This window comes from Tiliqua scincoides, chromosome 3, assembly GCF_035046505.1.
Source record: "Tiliqua scincoides isolate rTilSci1 chromosome 3, rTilSci1.hap2, whole genome shotgun sequence".
NCBI classification, from domain to species: domain Eukaryota; kingdom Metazoa; phylum Chordata; class Lepidosauria; order Squamata; family Scincidae; genus Tiliqua; species Tiliqua scincoides.
Window position 1 is genome coordinate 129,859,167 of NC_089823.1, and position 15,818 is coordinate 129,874,984.

Genomic DNA, 15,818 nt, shown 5'->3' on the forward strand with positions numbered 1-15,818 from the left:
ATAACATTACTTAAATAAGAACCAACATATGCTTGGTCCCATTATAAACAGAAAAATATAAATTTGATCTGGCACTAAAACGAATTTCTCTTTGACAGAGCACATTTACGGTGAAGACTATTGTCAAGTTGCAACTCACCTTTTTTACAACATGTAGTGCTAGGACAGACTGCACTTGCTCCCAGTGTGGAAGGGATTGTCACTCCCGAATTGGCCTTTTCAGCCACACTAGACGCTGTTCCAGAACCACCTTTCAGAGCGCGATACCATAGTCTTTCGAGACTGAAGGTTGCCAACAGTGCTAGGTCATCTTACTTAGACATAATGCATTCATTTCTGGTCATCCACTCCTCCTAATGCTTCTCCTCTTTTAGATGTTCTGTGAGAACAGGGCTGTTTGGGTTGTCATCTGGTTAAGTTCTCCCCTTGTGAGAGAACTGTGCAATTCAACATTGGTTTGATGTTAAATGAACAGCTTTGGCAGTTTCTGTTATCCCTCTGGTGTTGGAGATCCATCAAGATATCGCTAACAGTCTGTGGATTTTTGAACAATCTACTAAGCTTCAAAGCAGGAAATCAGCTCCTCTATAAACTCCACAATGTATGTGGTAGTCTTGCAACTCATACAGAATCTCAGATACTCATAGTGTACTTCAGAAGTATGCTATATGCTGGTGCCAGACTATTTTGCACCCTAGGCAAGGCTAGCTACTTACGCCCCCCCCCCAAAAAGTGACTGTAAGTTTAAAAATTAAGTGTATTTTCACTTTTTATGTATGTTGTGGTATGTATCTTAAGATTAAAAAAATGTAAATTGCCAGTTGCATTTTTTACATGGGTTAAAAAAAATAATCTGCATTAAACTGTGCTCTCAAAGGTCAACGCTGTGCCCCTCTGAGATCTGCACCTCAGATGGCTGCCTAGTTGGCCTAATGATATAACCAGGGCTGGTGCTATGACTGCAGCTCTAGTTTTATTATATTTTAATGGTGAAATATGTCAGTAGAATTCAGATCTCACTAAACTATAATAATCTTTAATATATTATTAAGGGTGCAACCCTAAACCTATTTTCCAGGAAATAAATGCAACCAAAACTGAATGGGATTTCTGTTTAGGATTGCATGGCAAGTATTCTTCCTTCTCATCTTGTCATTTTCAGCTTCTAGAACAGAGGTGTCAAACATAAGGCCTGCAGGCCAAATGCAGCCCCTGACAGCAATTTATCCTACCCCCCCATTATAATTGGGCTCTCCCATATCTTTGAGATACATGTTTTGCACATTTTATCTTCTGTCATATGCAGTACTGAGTTCTCCCACATGAGAACGAAGTGTTTATTTCTTACCACCACCTGCTTAATGATGTCACTTCCAGCCCCCAACAGGCACCACGAATGCTAACTTCGGCCCTCTGTATGAAATGGGTTTGACATCCCTGTTCTAGAATCATGTAAGAAACTTCCCGAAATGCTTTCAGTTACACATGACTATGCACAGCCTTTCAGGATTCATGGTGCTGACAAACTTGCCTGCCCCATGATTTCTAATGAACAAATGGAGATAGAATGTACATCTGAAAATCTTCTAATACCACTGAGACCACCTAACTAGCCACTGGAAGTTTATGGAACTGAATGGAAGGGATACAAAGGTGGGTGATACTAAATAGGAAAATCTGAGAAATAAAGTATTATTGTGTGTGTGTGTGTGTGTGTGTGTGTGTGTGTGTGTGTGTGTTTGTTGGCAACCTTCATTCTCAAAAGACTACGGTATCGCGCTCTGAATGGTGGTTCTGGAACAGCGTCTAGTGTGGCTGAAAAGGCCAATTCGGGAGTGACAATCCCTTCCACACTGGGAGCAAGTGCAGTCTGACCCTGGTCTGTCTCCCTGGCTATGGGCCTTCCTTCTTTGCCTCTTAGCCTCAGACTGTTGGCCAAGTGTCTCTTCAAACTGGGAAAGGCCATGCTGCACAGCCTGCCTCCAAGCGGGCTGCTCAGAGGCCAGGGTTTCCCACCTGTTGAGGTCCACTCCTAAGGCCTTCAGATCCCTCTTGCAGATGTCCTTGTATTGCAGCTGTGGTCTACCTGTAGGGCACTTTCCTTGCACAAGTTCTCCATAGAGGAGATCCTTTGGGATCCGGCCATCATCCATTCTCACAACATGACCGAGCCAACGCAGGTGTCTCTGCTTCAGCAGTGCATACATGCTAGGGATTCCAGCTCGTTCCAGGACTGTGTTGTTTGGAACTTTGTCCTGCCAGGTGATGCCGAGGATGCATCGGAGGCAGAGCATGTGGAAAGCGTTCAGTTTCCTCTCCTGTTGTGAGCGAAGAGTCCATGACTCTTTTTTTGTGTTACAAAGTCTAATATTTAAAACAGATTAAATATCTATGAATTATGTTACCTTAGCTCAAATTCTGCAAAGAGGACATCAAATTGCTTAAGTGCATCTTTCATTTTTCCTGTGTAGATGTTCAAATCCCTAAGAGCTTGGTCACGGATAATGTTTCTAACTTCTTCCAGACTACGAGTCAAATCCTTGGCCAGTGGTCTCATTGCCATGCTTTCTATTTCACGGTTCATAATTATTGAACCAGCAGCCAAGCACTGGAAATATATCAGAAATGGGAACATTAAAATTAAACTTCAGAAAAGAACTTAAAGAGGAAGACACAGGCATTAGTTATTGGATCTGAATGGTTTGCTTTTAAAGGCAACTGAACTCACACAGATAAATGATATGGCTTATATAAGCAGTAGAAATGAAAGCATAAAGGCAACGCTAAGAAGAAAAGACAACCATCTTAACACTTTCAGCTACGGAAAGCCTATGGAAAATGGGTGCTTGAACAAAATAAAGACAAATCCAACCACAAAGAAGCAAAAGAGAAAAGATTAGAAAATCCAAAACTGAGATCTGCCCAGTTTCTAGAGAACAATTGGTCTACAACCTATAAGCAGGACCCACTTTTGAGGCCCACTTTCACAAGAAACATTTCAAAGCAGAGAGAAAAAAGTACAAGCTGTTTTGATATCTTAGGACCAAATCCTATCCAACTTTCCAGTCCTGGTGTAGCCATGCCAATGGGGCGTGCGCTGCATCCTGTGGTAGGAGGGTAGTTCTAGAGGCCTCCACAAGGTAAGGGAACTTTTGTTCCCTCGCCAAGGGGCTGCATTGCAGCTGCATTGGGGCTGGAAAGATGGATAGGATTGGGCCCTTAGCAGGGTAGAGAATCAATTGGGCCAGATAGGCTATCCTAAAAATTTGAGGAAAAAATTGCTAAGTGAAAAATTAATGACAACTACCACCAAACAGTAATTTTATCTTTTTTTCTGACAAAATTCTGAGGAAGGTGTTTTGGTATCAAACTAGGAGATATGGGTTCAGAGAAAGCATTTTTTGTCACTTTTAGACCTTTAAAATTCCAGGATGGTGTAGTGGTTCAGGAGTCTGATCTAAACCTAGAAGATTCAAATTCCTGCTCAGCCATGAAACTTCCTGGATGACCTATCACTATCTCTCAGCCTCGCAGGGTTGTTGTGAGCACAAAAGGAGGAAAGGGACTGTGTATAAGCACAGAACTTCATAGAGGAAGGGCAATAAAAAAATGTGAAAACTAAATATTTTATTTTGACATTTAAAGAGTTTTTACAAATATATTTTCATTAGTATAGTCAACATACAAAGTGACCCTCAACAAATGAGAAGGAGAAGCCTAGATGCAATGGAGCTACTTGTGCCTTCCCCAGAGATACTGCTGGGACAAGTCCACGTTGCCCTGTGTGCTGGATCAGGTCAAGGAGGAGGACAGGATACAGCATGCACCAGTTCCACTGATCCTGCTCCCTCCTGGACCTGATCCACCCACTACCATTACCACCCTCCTCCCACCCCATTACACTCCTTCCTGCTCATGCACTGCTGAGCAGGGAACCTACCTTGGCCAATGCATGCTGCTTCTTGCAGTGGTACAAGTGGGAAGGCTTCAGCCTTCCCGCTGGCAAGCCTTGGTAGTGAACTGTCTCAACTTGCTTTGTGGCATGTTTGCAACAGTGCACACTGGTGGAGTACTCGTTCTGCTGGCACAAAGCTTCAACAGGATTGTGCCACAAGTCACACAAATTAATTTCTACACAAAATATTTTCATTTATATGACCCAGTTTTGTATACTGATTCTACTTATATGTATCACATAGCTTTCCAGTACAATTTACAAATTTCATGTCAGTGTTCCAATACATATCATTTAATACTGCTGTAAACTATAATGGTAAAATTGTACCTCTGCACCAAACCAAAGCTGTCCTGCAAGGTTGTCATGCCTTATCTCCTCTGGAAATTTAACACAGAAATCACGATTGGCCCGCTCTTTTGGAATGCATTCATCCATTATTTGGTTTATAATATTTAAAACATTATCCTACAATAGGAAAGCCATGAATTAGTAATATAAAGATAACACTGAAGGAACACATTAGATAAATTGCTTATCACTTGGGATTTATCCTACATATACTTTTGGAGCATTTACTGCTGGTCACTAAAATAAATAAGTTTCCAGCAGGAGCAGGTCGGCTCATGTCCTTGAAGCCTGCTCCTGAGTCACAGGAGTGCCTTATGGCAATTTTGTGATACTTCTGGGCCAGTACAAGGTACTTGCACCAACCAAAGAGCATGTCTGGATTGCATTCTAGGTCTTACTGAAGACAATGGGCTTACTTTTGAGTATGGTAAATAACATCCTTTTCAAACACCTCTAAGATTACCCAGTGATGAAGAGACTGAAACAAAAGAGAGTGGAAATCTCCCAGGAATTCCTACTTATTACCCTTACATAAGATGTCTGCACACATTTCGGTTCCATGACCAAATCAGTAATGGGGATTGTTCCTCAGAATTCATAAGGATTCTTGCCACAGTGGTGAGGCATTCCTCACCCCAGGGGCACACTTCCAGGGGTGCTGCCCCCCATCTGGAGACATCGCCCACCTGCACCCGTTGCCTCCCCTCCGGAGGTGTTTTGAGGGCCTAGAGGCGTTCTGATGACCTTCACTGGAAGTGATGATTTTTGGCCTCCAGAAGGCCTTAGAAGGCCATCTGAGGGCTTCTCCAGCCCTCAGAATACCTCCAGAGGGATGTAGTGGGTGCAGGGGGCAGTAGTGAATGCCACCCCTATCCATCCACATGGTCTCCTGGACCCCCCACCAGTATGCTACTGTTCTGAGATATATCTCCCAGCTCTCTCAAACGCAGAGGAGTGTCATCTTGTGTATCTTTCCCCCATGTCTTTAAACCCCTTTAAAAGATAATTAAGCGAATTCATGAAGGAGACAATGAGTCACAATAGCTTCATGGAACCTCATAGGTAGGATACCTCTGAATACCAGTGGTTATTGTCTCCATGCCCTGCTTATGGGCTCACAGAGTCAGCTCACTGGCCGCTGTGGGAAGCAAAATGCTGGACGATAGACCTTGATTTGAGTTAGGAAAGTTCTTCATATTTAATGTGGACTTTGGAACTTTCTGCCCTTTTGAAGAAACCTAAAAGGATACAAATGACTGTCTTACTAACCCTTAGTATTTTGCCCAAATAACGATGGAGATCCCTACAGCTATCAAACCTATGCCAGTTCTTTTCTTGATGAGTTCTTACGGATAAATTAAAAATTTAAATCAAGCACTGGTTTGTCCTTATGAAACCTATGACTGAGGAATAGCTGAAAGAACCACCAGTCCCATGTTATCCTCTGTAATTTGTGGATAGAAATTAGACAAATGAGAAAAAAAATAAGGGAAGGAAGAGCAATCATATATAGCCAACAAGGCAGTGGCGTAACTAATGATCATGTAGCCCGGTGCCAAGCTCAAAATGTTGCCCCGGAAGTGATGTCACAACCGGAAGTGAGATCACACCCAGGTTTTTAAAAAGTGAAAATTGGGAGGAACCCACCTCCTCCCCCTAGCAGCTCACCACCCACTTGCTCTGCTGCCTCCCCCCAGTCAGTGGCATAGATAAGGCATCTATCTACAACCTGGAGTCAAAGAACATTTTGTAGCCCCCCCCCCGTATGACAAAATCAAATTTAATTACGCAAATAAATAAAATGTTATTGGTTCCATGCTGTATCATAATAACATCTCATTGGCACTCAGAACAAACAGTTTCATAGGTCGGTTTGGAGTTAAGCAAATCCATTTTTTGTTCCACAAGGTAGTTTTCATTTTCTGGTTAATTGGCCATAACTTTTGATAGAAAACAGATATTCCAGTGCCGTTTGTTTCATTGCATTCAGCATTAAATTACCTTTCCAATGATATATAACATGATCCTAATATTCATACATACCAAGATTTTCACAATTTTGGTCACTAGAAAAACCCCTGCTAATTGGGTAAGAGGCACTTTTTCAAGTGGGTGCTCCTTTTTCTAGCAGGGGGAGAGTAACAGGCCCACCTCACCCCAGCAGTGTCTGTTCTAGTGGCTGTCTGCTGGTATACATTTGCATCTTTTTAGATTGTGAGCCCTTTTGGGAAAGGGAGCCATTTAGTTATTTGATTTTTCTCTGTAAAACGCTTTGTGAACTTTTAGTTGAAAAGCGGTATATAAATACTGTTAATAATAATAATAATAATAATAATAATAATAATAATAGTGTCAAGCTCAACTTGTTGCCCCCCTAAAGCTTGGTGAAATGGCTACCCCCTGCACCTCCTTAGCTATGCCACTGCAACAAGGTAACTTAAAGTAGTGAGTTTGGGACTCTGTAAGTGCTTGCGGGGGAATGGGGGCAATGATGTGATCACCACAATTGCTCCACTGCCTGGGACAAAAGTGTTTTAAACAACATATCTAGAGGTCACTATGGCTCTCTGGAGAGTCCAGAGAGCCTGTTAGCCTCTCTGCAGGCCTCCCTGCACCTCCAAACTGCAGTAAACAGTGAAAAAGCCACTTCCGGCTTTGTGAAGAAAACCACAAGTGGCCTCTTTTTTTGGCGCTGTTTACAGCGGTTTGGAGGTGTGGGGAAGCTTGCAGAGGAAGTCGTGAGCTCCTGGACCCTCCAGAGAGCCATAGCGACACCCAGGCAAGTTTAAAAAATCCTTTTGTCCCCAGCTGCGCCACAACTGTGTTGCCGATTTCGCTGTTGCCCCAGTCCTTTAGGAGGTAGCAACAGAGTTTCCCTGGCTGAGGTGTCATGATGCCCCAGTTTAGGAACCTCTGGTTTAAAGTATTATAAAAAACAGGAATTAAACTACAGTCTGGCTGAGGGTATTACTGGTCTGGAAGGAAAGCACAAAATGGTTGGCAACCTTCAGTCTCGAAAGACTATGGTATAAGCCTACAGCACCCAGTATTCCCAGGTGGTCTCCCATCCAAGTACTAACCAGGCCTGACCCTGCTTAGCTTCCAAGATCAGAATGAAACAATAGCAACACATGCTGATTGGCCACCAACAGAAGTAAAAGAAGATACAAAGATACTGTGGCCACCCCCCACTTGCAAGCTGGGTCCTTTGAAGACCACTGGAATAGGTGATACCTTACCCCATTTTAAGGAGCTCTTGGTATCAACCACATTATAATTATCAGGCATTATATAACAATTTCTAGCATACATAGAGGGAATGTCCTCCCACATATAATTTTGGAAGAAAGTGTTAAATATTATTTGTCAGTTACTAAATATGAATTGAAATTTGATCCTTTTAGGCTAAATGATGCTATCTTGCTACCACTTTTTGTTGAAAAGTTGTATATAAATATTCTTAACTACACTAGTAATGATAAGAAAAAAAACAGGAGTTAATTGAAAGTCTCCAATTAGCAGCAAAAGTCACTAATGTCAAATATTGAATATCAAAGGGCTATTTATGACATCAGGATGAGAAATAAGTTTAGGGAAGCTGAAAGACAAACTGAGTAGTTGAATACGTATGAGAGACGAAATTTGTAAGGGCCACTATTAAATGATGGAATACCTACTGTAAGCACTCTTCTACAAACTGTAGAGTACTGTAGAGTACTCTTCTACAAACTAATATTTGCTTATGTATGGTAAATACATGATTATGGTATTGTTTTTGTAATTATATATAATTCATTATAATTTTTTTAAGAATAATTTTACCCATCTAGTCTTGAGTATTTATTTCCAAGATATTTCATTACATGTCAATCCTTTACGCAAAGAATTATTTCAAAGCAGTTCTGATTACACAGGCCAACACACATTTTGCTTCCTTAAATGTTACAATTCCTGGGTACACTTGGGGTGCTGATTCCAAAAATGGCATCTGTTTTGCCTTATCATGTCTAGTCTTGAAGACACGGCATAGCCTCTTTAGTGAATTTTTCAAGCGGCTTCCTCATGAGGAAGCCTACACCCCGGCTTCCTCATGAGGAAGCTGCTTGAACCATTCACTAATGAGGCTATACTATATCTCCAAAACTAGACATAAGAGGGCAAAACGGATGCCATTTTTTGGAATCAGCACCCCAAATTCATATCAAACCACCATAAAGTTTGGGAAAAACTTTTCTGACCCTCAAGTTTGTAGGCCTGTGTTACCTGACATGAGCGAAACTGGTTGACCAATAGGGTGCATCTTTGGGGGTCTTTCCTTCCATCTAGGCCATCCAGTTCAGCAGCAATTTGATTAAGTTCTTCATCAGCGTAGTAGAATTGAGCAAGAAGCTGCGGATCTGTCCTCTACAATAGAGAAGAATGAATTTATTATGCTAGATTCAGTGTCAATACACTGAAGTCAATACACTTCGAATTAATTGTATCCCTTCAAACTGGCCAGTTTCAAAGTGGGAACTAGCTTTTTTCAGGCGATTGTGGTAGGAAGTATACATGTATATAAAATTAGCATTCTGGGAGTTCTAAAATTAATCTGTTAGCAGTTTTCAAAGAATCACAGAGTTGGAAGGAGCTTTCAAGATCATCCAGTTCAACATTCTACTTGAAGCAGGAAAATCCTCTCTAGAGCATCTCCTCTCTAGAAGATCTCCAGCAAGGGAGAACCCACCACTTCCTTTGGTAATTGGTTCCACTGTCAAACTGCTCTTACTGTTAAGAATTTCTTCCTAATATTCAACTGGAATCTTCTCTCTAGCAGCTTGTTCACTAGAACTAGTTCTATTCTCTGGGACTGCAGAGAACAAATTATTGCCCTCTTCCATATGAAAATCCTTCAGGTATGCAAAGAATGCTAACATGTCAGATTTCAGCCTTTTCTTCCCCAGGCTAAAGATACAAAGTGCCCTCAACCTTTCCTCATAGAATTTGTTTTTCAAACCCCGATCATCCTTGTTTTCCTTCTTTGAACTTGCTCCAGTTTGGCTGCATCCTTCTTAATGTGGCATTCAGAATTAGACAGTACTCAGATGCAATCTGACCAGTTTTCAGGGCTTTCTTAACTACAAATTTTAACAAAGCAAAGAAGTACAGTAAGCACAGCACAATCTTATGCATGCTTACCTGACAGTCTCTACTGAGCAAACTAGATTTACTTCTGAGCAAACATACATAGGAATCTCTGTGACAGCCCAATCCTAAGGGGCAGCCCAATCCTGAGCTGCCTGCGGCGTCCCAGCTCAGTGGCACTGCGAGGGCTGCCGCCGAATCCAGCACCTCCCACACTACCGCAGGAGGCACCTCGAAAGTAGGGGACATTTGTCTCCTTCCCCCGGTAAGGGAGGCAGCCCCACAATGGGGCTAATCACTTTAGCGGTGCCCAAGGGTGCCACTAAAGTAAAGGTGCTTGTGTAAGGCACGCAGCCTTCACGAGTGCTGAGGATCTTGCGGAGCTGAGCTCCGCGGTTCCCCTTCCTGCCCTCCACGCCATGCCTCTGGCACGCCCCCCTCTCCGCGTCACGCCGGCCTCCCCACCCCCTCCCCACATCATCCTGGCCTCCCCACTCCACGGAAAGCCCTCGCCCCTGTTTGCCATTCTGCAGCCCGGCGGTCGCAGGCACCGCCAAGCCGCGGAATGTGGGCGCCTGCTGGGTGGTGACTCAGTGCCAGCCGGAGCTGAGCCACCTCTGGAGGGAGCCCGGCAGTAAGCCCCACAAATGTGCCGTAACTGTGGTCCACGCCACGGAGGCGCGGCGCAGACCACAGGATTGGGCTCTGAGTTATATGTGGAAAATACCCAGTTGCGGACCTACCATTGTAGTTGATGGGGCAAATGCCCCAGGCACGAAGCTGTAGGACCCTGCGGAAGCCTCTCTGAGACTCCTAACAGGGTCAGAAACTGTGTTTCTGATTTTCCAGAAGCATAGTTTATAGCAGTAGTTTTTACACATTTAGCACCGGGACCCACTTTTTAGAATGAGAATCTGTCGGTACCCACTGGAAGTGATGTCATGACCAGAAGTGACATCATCAAGTAGGAACATTTTTCACAATCCTAGGCTGCAATCCTACCCACACTTACCCAGGAGTAAGCCCCAATTACTATCATTGTTAAAAAATATACAAAGTAGTTTGTTCAAAGTACAGGTCTGTAACATTTTTCCAAATGCAGTCACATACCATGATAGCACCAAGTCTAATATATTAAAAATAAAAGATTGAAATGAAAGAGGACCCACCTGAAATTGGCTCGCAACCCATCTAGTTTGAGAAGCACTGGTTTTTAGTGTCAGGGAACCTCAGACATGCTTCCTTGACACAGCCTTGGGTTGCGTGAGGCTCCATGAGCCTCAGTTGAGTGGGAGGAGGTAGATTTTCACATGGAAGGCAGTGACAGCCACGGGGAAGCACCATCGCGGAACTTTGCCCTGGGGCACAGGGCTGGGGAGGTCTGCAGGGATGGGGAGGTCCGCCACTGACAATACCTTTAGTATTTCCATACAAAATGCTTTCCAAGTATAATAATCTGAACACTGAAATCATACTAAGGCTGCAATCCTATACAAGACTAGGAGAAGCCAATTAAACATTACATGTCATTTTGCTTAAAGTTACAGTTTCCAAGAACCTACTGATGACATTAAGTGAGGACTTGCTGTATGTATTCCATTACACTTTTTCGTATATCTAAGTGAAAAATGGAACACACATATTATTAACAGTATTCAAATATTAATGTAATTCTGAAAGGATCATTTTATATCTTGTGGCTTGTGCTGATGTGATATGACCATCCACATAATACTTACCATCCCAGGGGTGGGTGCACTTTCAAAACTACTATATTATATTGGTAAAATTGTTTATTATCGTTCATGATATTTAAACCCAAATACTTTATAATTCCCTTTCCCAATTAAATGTATATAGCTATACATTTTTATCAATCTCTTGATTCAAGAAGGAAGAAATGTATTCTTTAAGTTGGGCATAGTACAATTACAAAAAATACTTATTGTAGTTTATATATAAATTAAAAAACCTACAACCCAATCCTAATGTGGGCTAGCACCAGTGTAGGGAACTTGTGCCAGCAACAGCCAGCACAAACATGCCATAAAGCATGTTTGCAATGACTTGTGAGTAGGCAATGCTGACAGAAAGGTCTGTGCCATCCCACCAGTACTGAATCCAGCCTGATTGTTATTGGAGCAGGTAAGTGCTGCTCCAGGTGGTGGAGGGACAGGGACAGGATGGTAGGAGGGGAGAAGGGAGGTGGGGAGGGGCAGAGATGGTGAAGGAGACCTCCACCATATCCTAACCCCCTTCCCAGGCCTGAAAGCCCTGCTCGGATTTGCACCAGCGATTTAACTGGCTCAGATTTCAAGAAGCCCCATTGGAAAGGCTGGAACTTGACATGGGGGTAATGATACAAGTATTCCCTTGCCTCAAGGAGACCTCTAGCCTGCCCAATTTCACTGCTGGATTTTGCAGGGGTTATGCAGCCCTGCCGTACCAGCACTGAATAGGATTGGGCTATTGGGCTAATCACAAAGCACCTTACTTCTGTATGATATCTTGGGGACCACACACAAACACACTGTATACAAAAATAAAGCTCTGGATCAGGTTTCTGGGAGGGGTTAGTCTTCAGATGGAATACTCTGGTATGGTCCTTAACTTATTGGTGAAAATCCCCCAGTTTTGTAGTCACCAATTTATTGGCAAGGGATGAAAATAAGTGGCTTGGAGCACCTGGTTTTGAAAATGATTTCTGTGAAAAAGTATGCACTGGACCAGATACATTGCTAAGGCATCTGGTGGAGGACAGGTCCCTGGTGATGTGGGTATATCATCTTGTATGGGTCAAAACAGATCTGGGGGTGCAAACACCCAGTTCTTTATTCATTTGTACATATATTAGTAGGCTACTATTAATACACTAATACTACTACTAACTCAAGAGGCAAGTGCCACTTCCAGGAGGCAGGTGGTGCTCACCTCCTAGGCGACGCTTCAAGTAGTGTGAAAATGCTCAGATGAAGGCATTCCTGCCACTTAGTAGCGGTGCAAAAGGCTCCACTGGAGCCTGCACTGCCTCCTTCCTCCCCCCCCCTTTTTTTTGCAAAGGAGGAGGCAGCGCAGAAGTAATTGCAGTGACAATCTCACTGCGATTACTTCTGGGTCAGGGTGTGGCAAATGAGAGGACAGGCCCTGGTGGGAAAACCTTCAGGACTGACACTGTTAGTAGCTAGCATGAGCTACTTGAAAGTGACTTTCATACAAAGAATTGAGTCAGAGGCCATGGTAATGCAACTTTTAAGGGACGTCTTATTTTCGTGCAATTTCCCCTAGCTCTTTCCCATATGTGTAGTCTGGAGGAGGCATCACCTGCTAAAGTACATTGCTGAGAGAGAGAGAGCAAGAGAACAAAGTGCTCCATCTCAAAAGGGCTGGTCTCCCAGTCACGAGGCTGATAGTAGGTTCCAAAGTGTATCTGGCAGTGGAGGGACAGGCAAACTTCGGTTCTTCTTTGCAGGCTGCTCATGCAGCTCTGTGTTGGATAAGTGACAGGAAACAAGGAATAATCTTGAATTCATGACTTAAAGATCCTGGCATCACAGGCAAAATATTGAAATAGTCACAGAAACTCATCCAGGCACACTCAATTTATCCCTTCACTCCCCTAGTGACACTGGGAGTATGTGTCCCCTCATTTGTTGCGATTACAGGCCTTTTGTCCTTCCAGCTTTGATTCTCACCCTCCACAGTACAAATACACACAAAAAATAAAGTAAAATGATACAGTTTCACTTTATTTATCCCCAGGCATCATGTTTAATGGTGGAACAGAACAGTGGGTAAGAAAGAGTACAAGGTATGAAGTTGCTAATTCAGCATTTCTCAAAGTGTGCTCCCAGGAGCCCTGGGACTCCCTGAGACCCCTTGATGGGGCTCCATGAGCAAATCATAAGTGGTTGCTATCTGTCCCTTGCCTAGTTTGCTGGTCCATCCCTCCCACTTCCTTCCTTATCTCCCCCATTCTGGCTCTTTATCCTTATTAAACATTGGGCTCAGTGCTGAGAGCCCAAGAATGTGCTGGGTGTCAGGGGCTCTGAGACTTAGCCCATATGCCGGTAGGGCTCCTCAAGACTCCTTTTAATGAGCTCTGGAGACTGAAAAGTTTGAGAACTGCTACTCTAATTCAAGCCAACCACATCCTCAGGGGCTTTGGGAAAGCTACCTCCCAATATTCCCCCCATCCCAGCAACTGACATAGTGGGATAATACTGGCTGTCCTTCTAGGGCTGTTTTAAAGTATGACTGAAAAACTCTGGACACTTACAAAAAACATCACAATGTTTTTAGTTTCTGATGCCATATCACTCTTAGACACAAATCCACAATTAGCTTGCAATCCAATGAGGTAAAGCATACAGTACTTAAATTTACCTTGGATTGCAGATACAATGCTTATATTGTTGGGGACAATGACAAACTAGAAACAATGCTGTTCAGTTCTCACACACATTCATTCCAGATGGCACTACTTATACACAAAACCCATTCAAATGCCCCCCACCCACCCAGAGTGTATTATAGGACTGTGTTTCCTCCTTCTCTTCACCACCAACCCATCTAGGCCTATAAACATTTTAACCACTCAGAAGTTGTTCGTGTTTTAAAAAAATCACTACTCAAAGCTTGGGTAGTCACTAGTGAGGGGAGTTTTAAAATGCTGGTGTGTCCCCCTTTTATCAAGCTTATCTGGTTTGGGTGGTAAATTGCTGGAAAAACCTATGTTTGTACTAACCTGCATTTCTAGGGTGTGATTCAGCTTGCTGTACAGCTACAGCAAGTGCTCTGAGCATTATTGTTAGCTTTAAACAGCTGATATACAGCTCAGTTTTCTTAATATAATATCAACTGTTATTTCTAAGTTGTTAAAGCTCTTTGATCATTCCACAGTGCTCCTGCAAATACTCTCCTTCGCGTGCTTGCTTGATTTCATTCAACATCCAGCAATGAAAACCTGATCATGTATGTAGATAATTTCTCTCAGGGGAAGCAAGAATCATGCTAAGGGGCAGAGACACCTGAGAAATTGTCTAGTAATCACAGTGGCTTCTTCAGCATCGTCAACAGAGCACCGCATCACACCACAAAATGACGCTCTCTGTGGTTGCCAATGCCATAGGATCAAGGCTGTTTCCCAGCCTGCCCGCCTGCTTGAACACGGAAGGAGCTGCCAAGTAGCCTGCAGCGCTCCAGTGGCTTTTGGTAAAGGGAGGGGGAAGCAATGTGCTGCCAGGATCAACCTCCACATCCACCTTCTGGGTGGATCCACTCCCTCCTGGGAAAATGAGGAGTTTTCTGGTCCCTGCAAGGCAAAGACTCCACTGCCTCAGATACATGAAGTTCATTCATAGCACAAGTCTAGGCATGTCTACTCAGAACCAAGTTCCAGTTATTTTAATAGGCCTTACTCCAGGGAAAGTGTGTGTACAGTACAGTATAGCACTGCATCCTTGAGCTCATTCCGAAACAAAATGTATTAAAAGACCAGGAAACTCTCAGTTGGTTTTGCTACAATCAGACTTAGGCTGCAATCCCATCCACATTCTCCTGGGAGTAAGCCACATTGAACACAATGGGACTTACTTCTGAGTAGTCATGCATAGGATTGGGCTGTCAGGCTGCAATTCTATCCACACTCTCCTGGGAGTAGGCTCCATTGGCTATAATGGGACTTCTAAGTAGACGGGCGTAGGATTGGGCTCTTAAACGGGATCACCTGGGGAGAACGAACGGGGATCCTTCTCAGCAACCGGGGAGAGGGGGTGGCTCCAAGATGGCACGGGGGAGGAGCGGGAAAGGGAGCTACATCTCTGGATAGCCTCGCTCCCTTCCTCGACTCCAGCACAGAACCAAAGCCGCCGCTTTCCAAGGCCAACGGGCATATCACCGAGCAAGCAAGCGGCCCGGACGCTTGGATGCGAGACCGGGAGAAAAGGCAGGAGACGGAGCCCCCAAGGGCTGGGCTCTCCGCGACTGGTCGACCTACCTTCGGCTTATAGAGCCACCTTCTGAGTTTGCTCATCATCATCATCACGGCCGTCGACTCGCTCCCCTGCAGCCGCGGGGAGAAATCAAGCGCCCCTCGGCAGGCCCGTCCTGCAGCCCCTCCGACCAGGCAGCCCTGACCGGGTCGTTCTTCCCCCCTGGATTGCCCCCCCCCCGATTAATTTTTCCTCACCCAGCGGCTTCACACAGCGCTGACATCGGAGCCCAGCAACCAAGCACGCCTGCGCACAAGCACCTTTCCCCCCTCCCGCCGCTCCTCCTCTCTCTCCCTCTGCGCCAATTGGGAGACGGCAAAGGAGCAAAGGTTCCCCGCTTCTATGGAACCCACAACGCTGCGCTGCCCCTTGCTCCCAGGGCGTTAGAAGAGGCTCTG

General features: G+C 44.2%; 1 protein-coding gene across 1 annotated transcript in view; it reads right to left on the bottom strand.

The window, feature by feature from the left end:
• The window catches only part of ZFYVE28 (zinc finger FYVE-type containing 28), a 42,965-nt gene extending 27,501 nt beyond the window's left edge, over positions 1-15,464 (bottom strand). Inside the window, exons 1-4 of the mRNA XM_066620644.1 lie at positions 15,426-15,464; positions 8,570-8,710; positions 4,286-4,423; positions 2,406-2,608 (exon numbers count right to left, since the gene is read on the bottom strand). Coding sequence (XP_066476741.1) covers positions 2,406-2,608; positions 4,286-4,423; positions 8,570-8,710; positions 15,426-15,464 — 521 coding nt within the window. The remainder of the gene's footprint in view (positions 1-2,405; positions 2,609-4,285; positions 4,424-8,569; positions 8,711-15,425) is intronic.
• Positions 15,465-15,818: the final 354 nt, after the last annotated feature.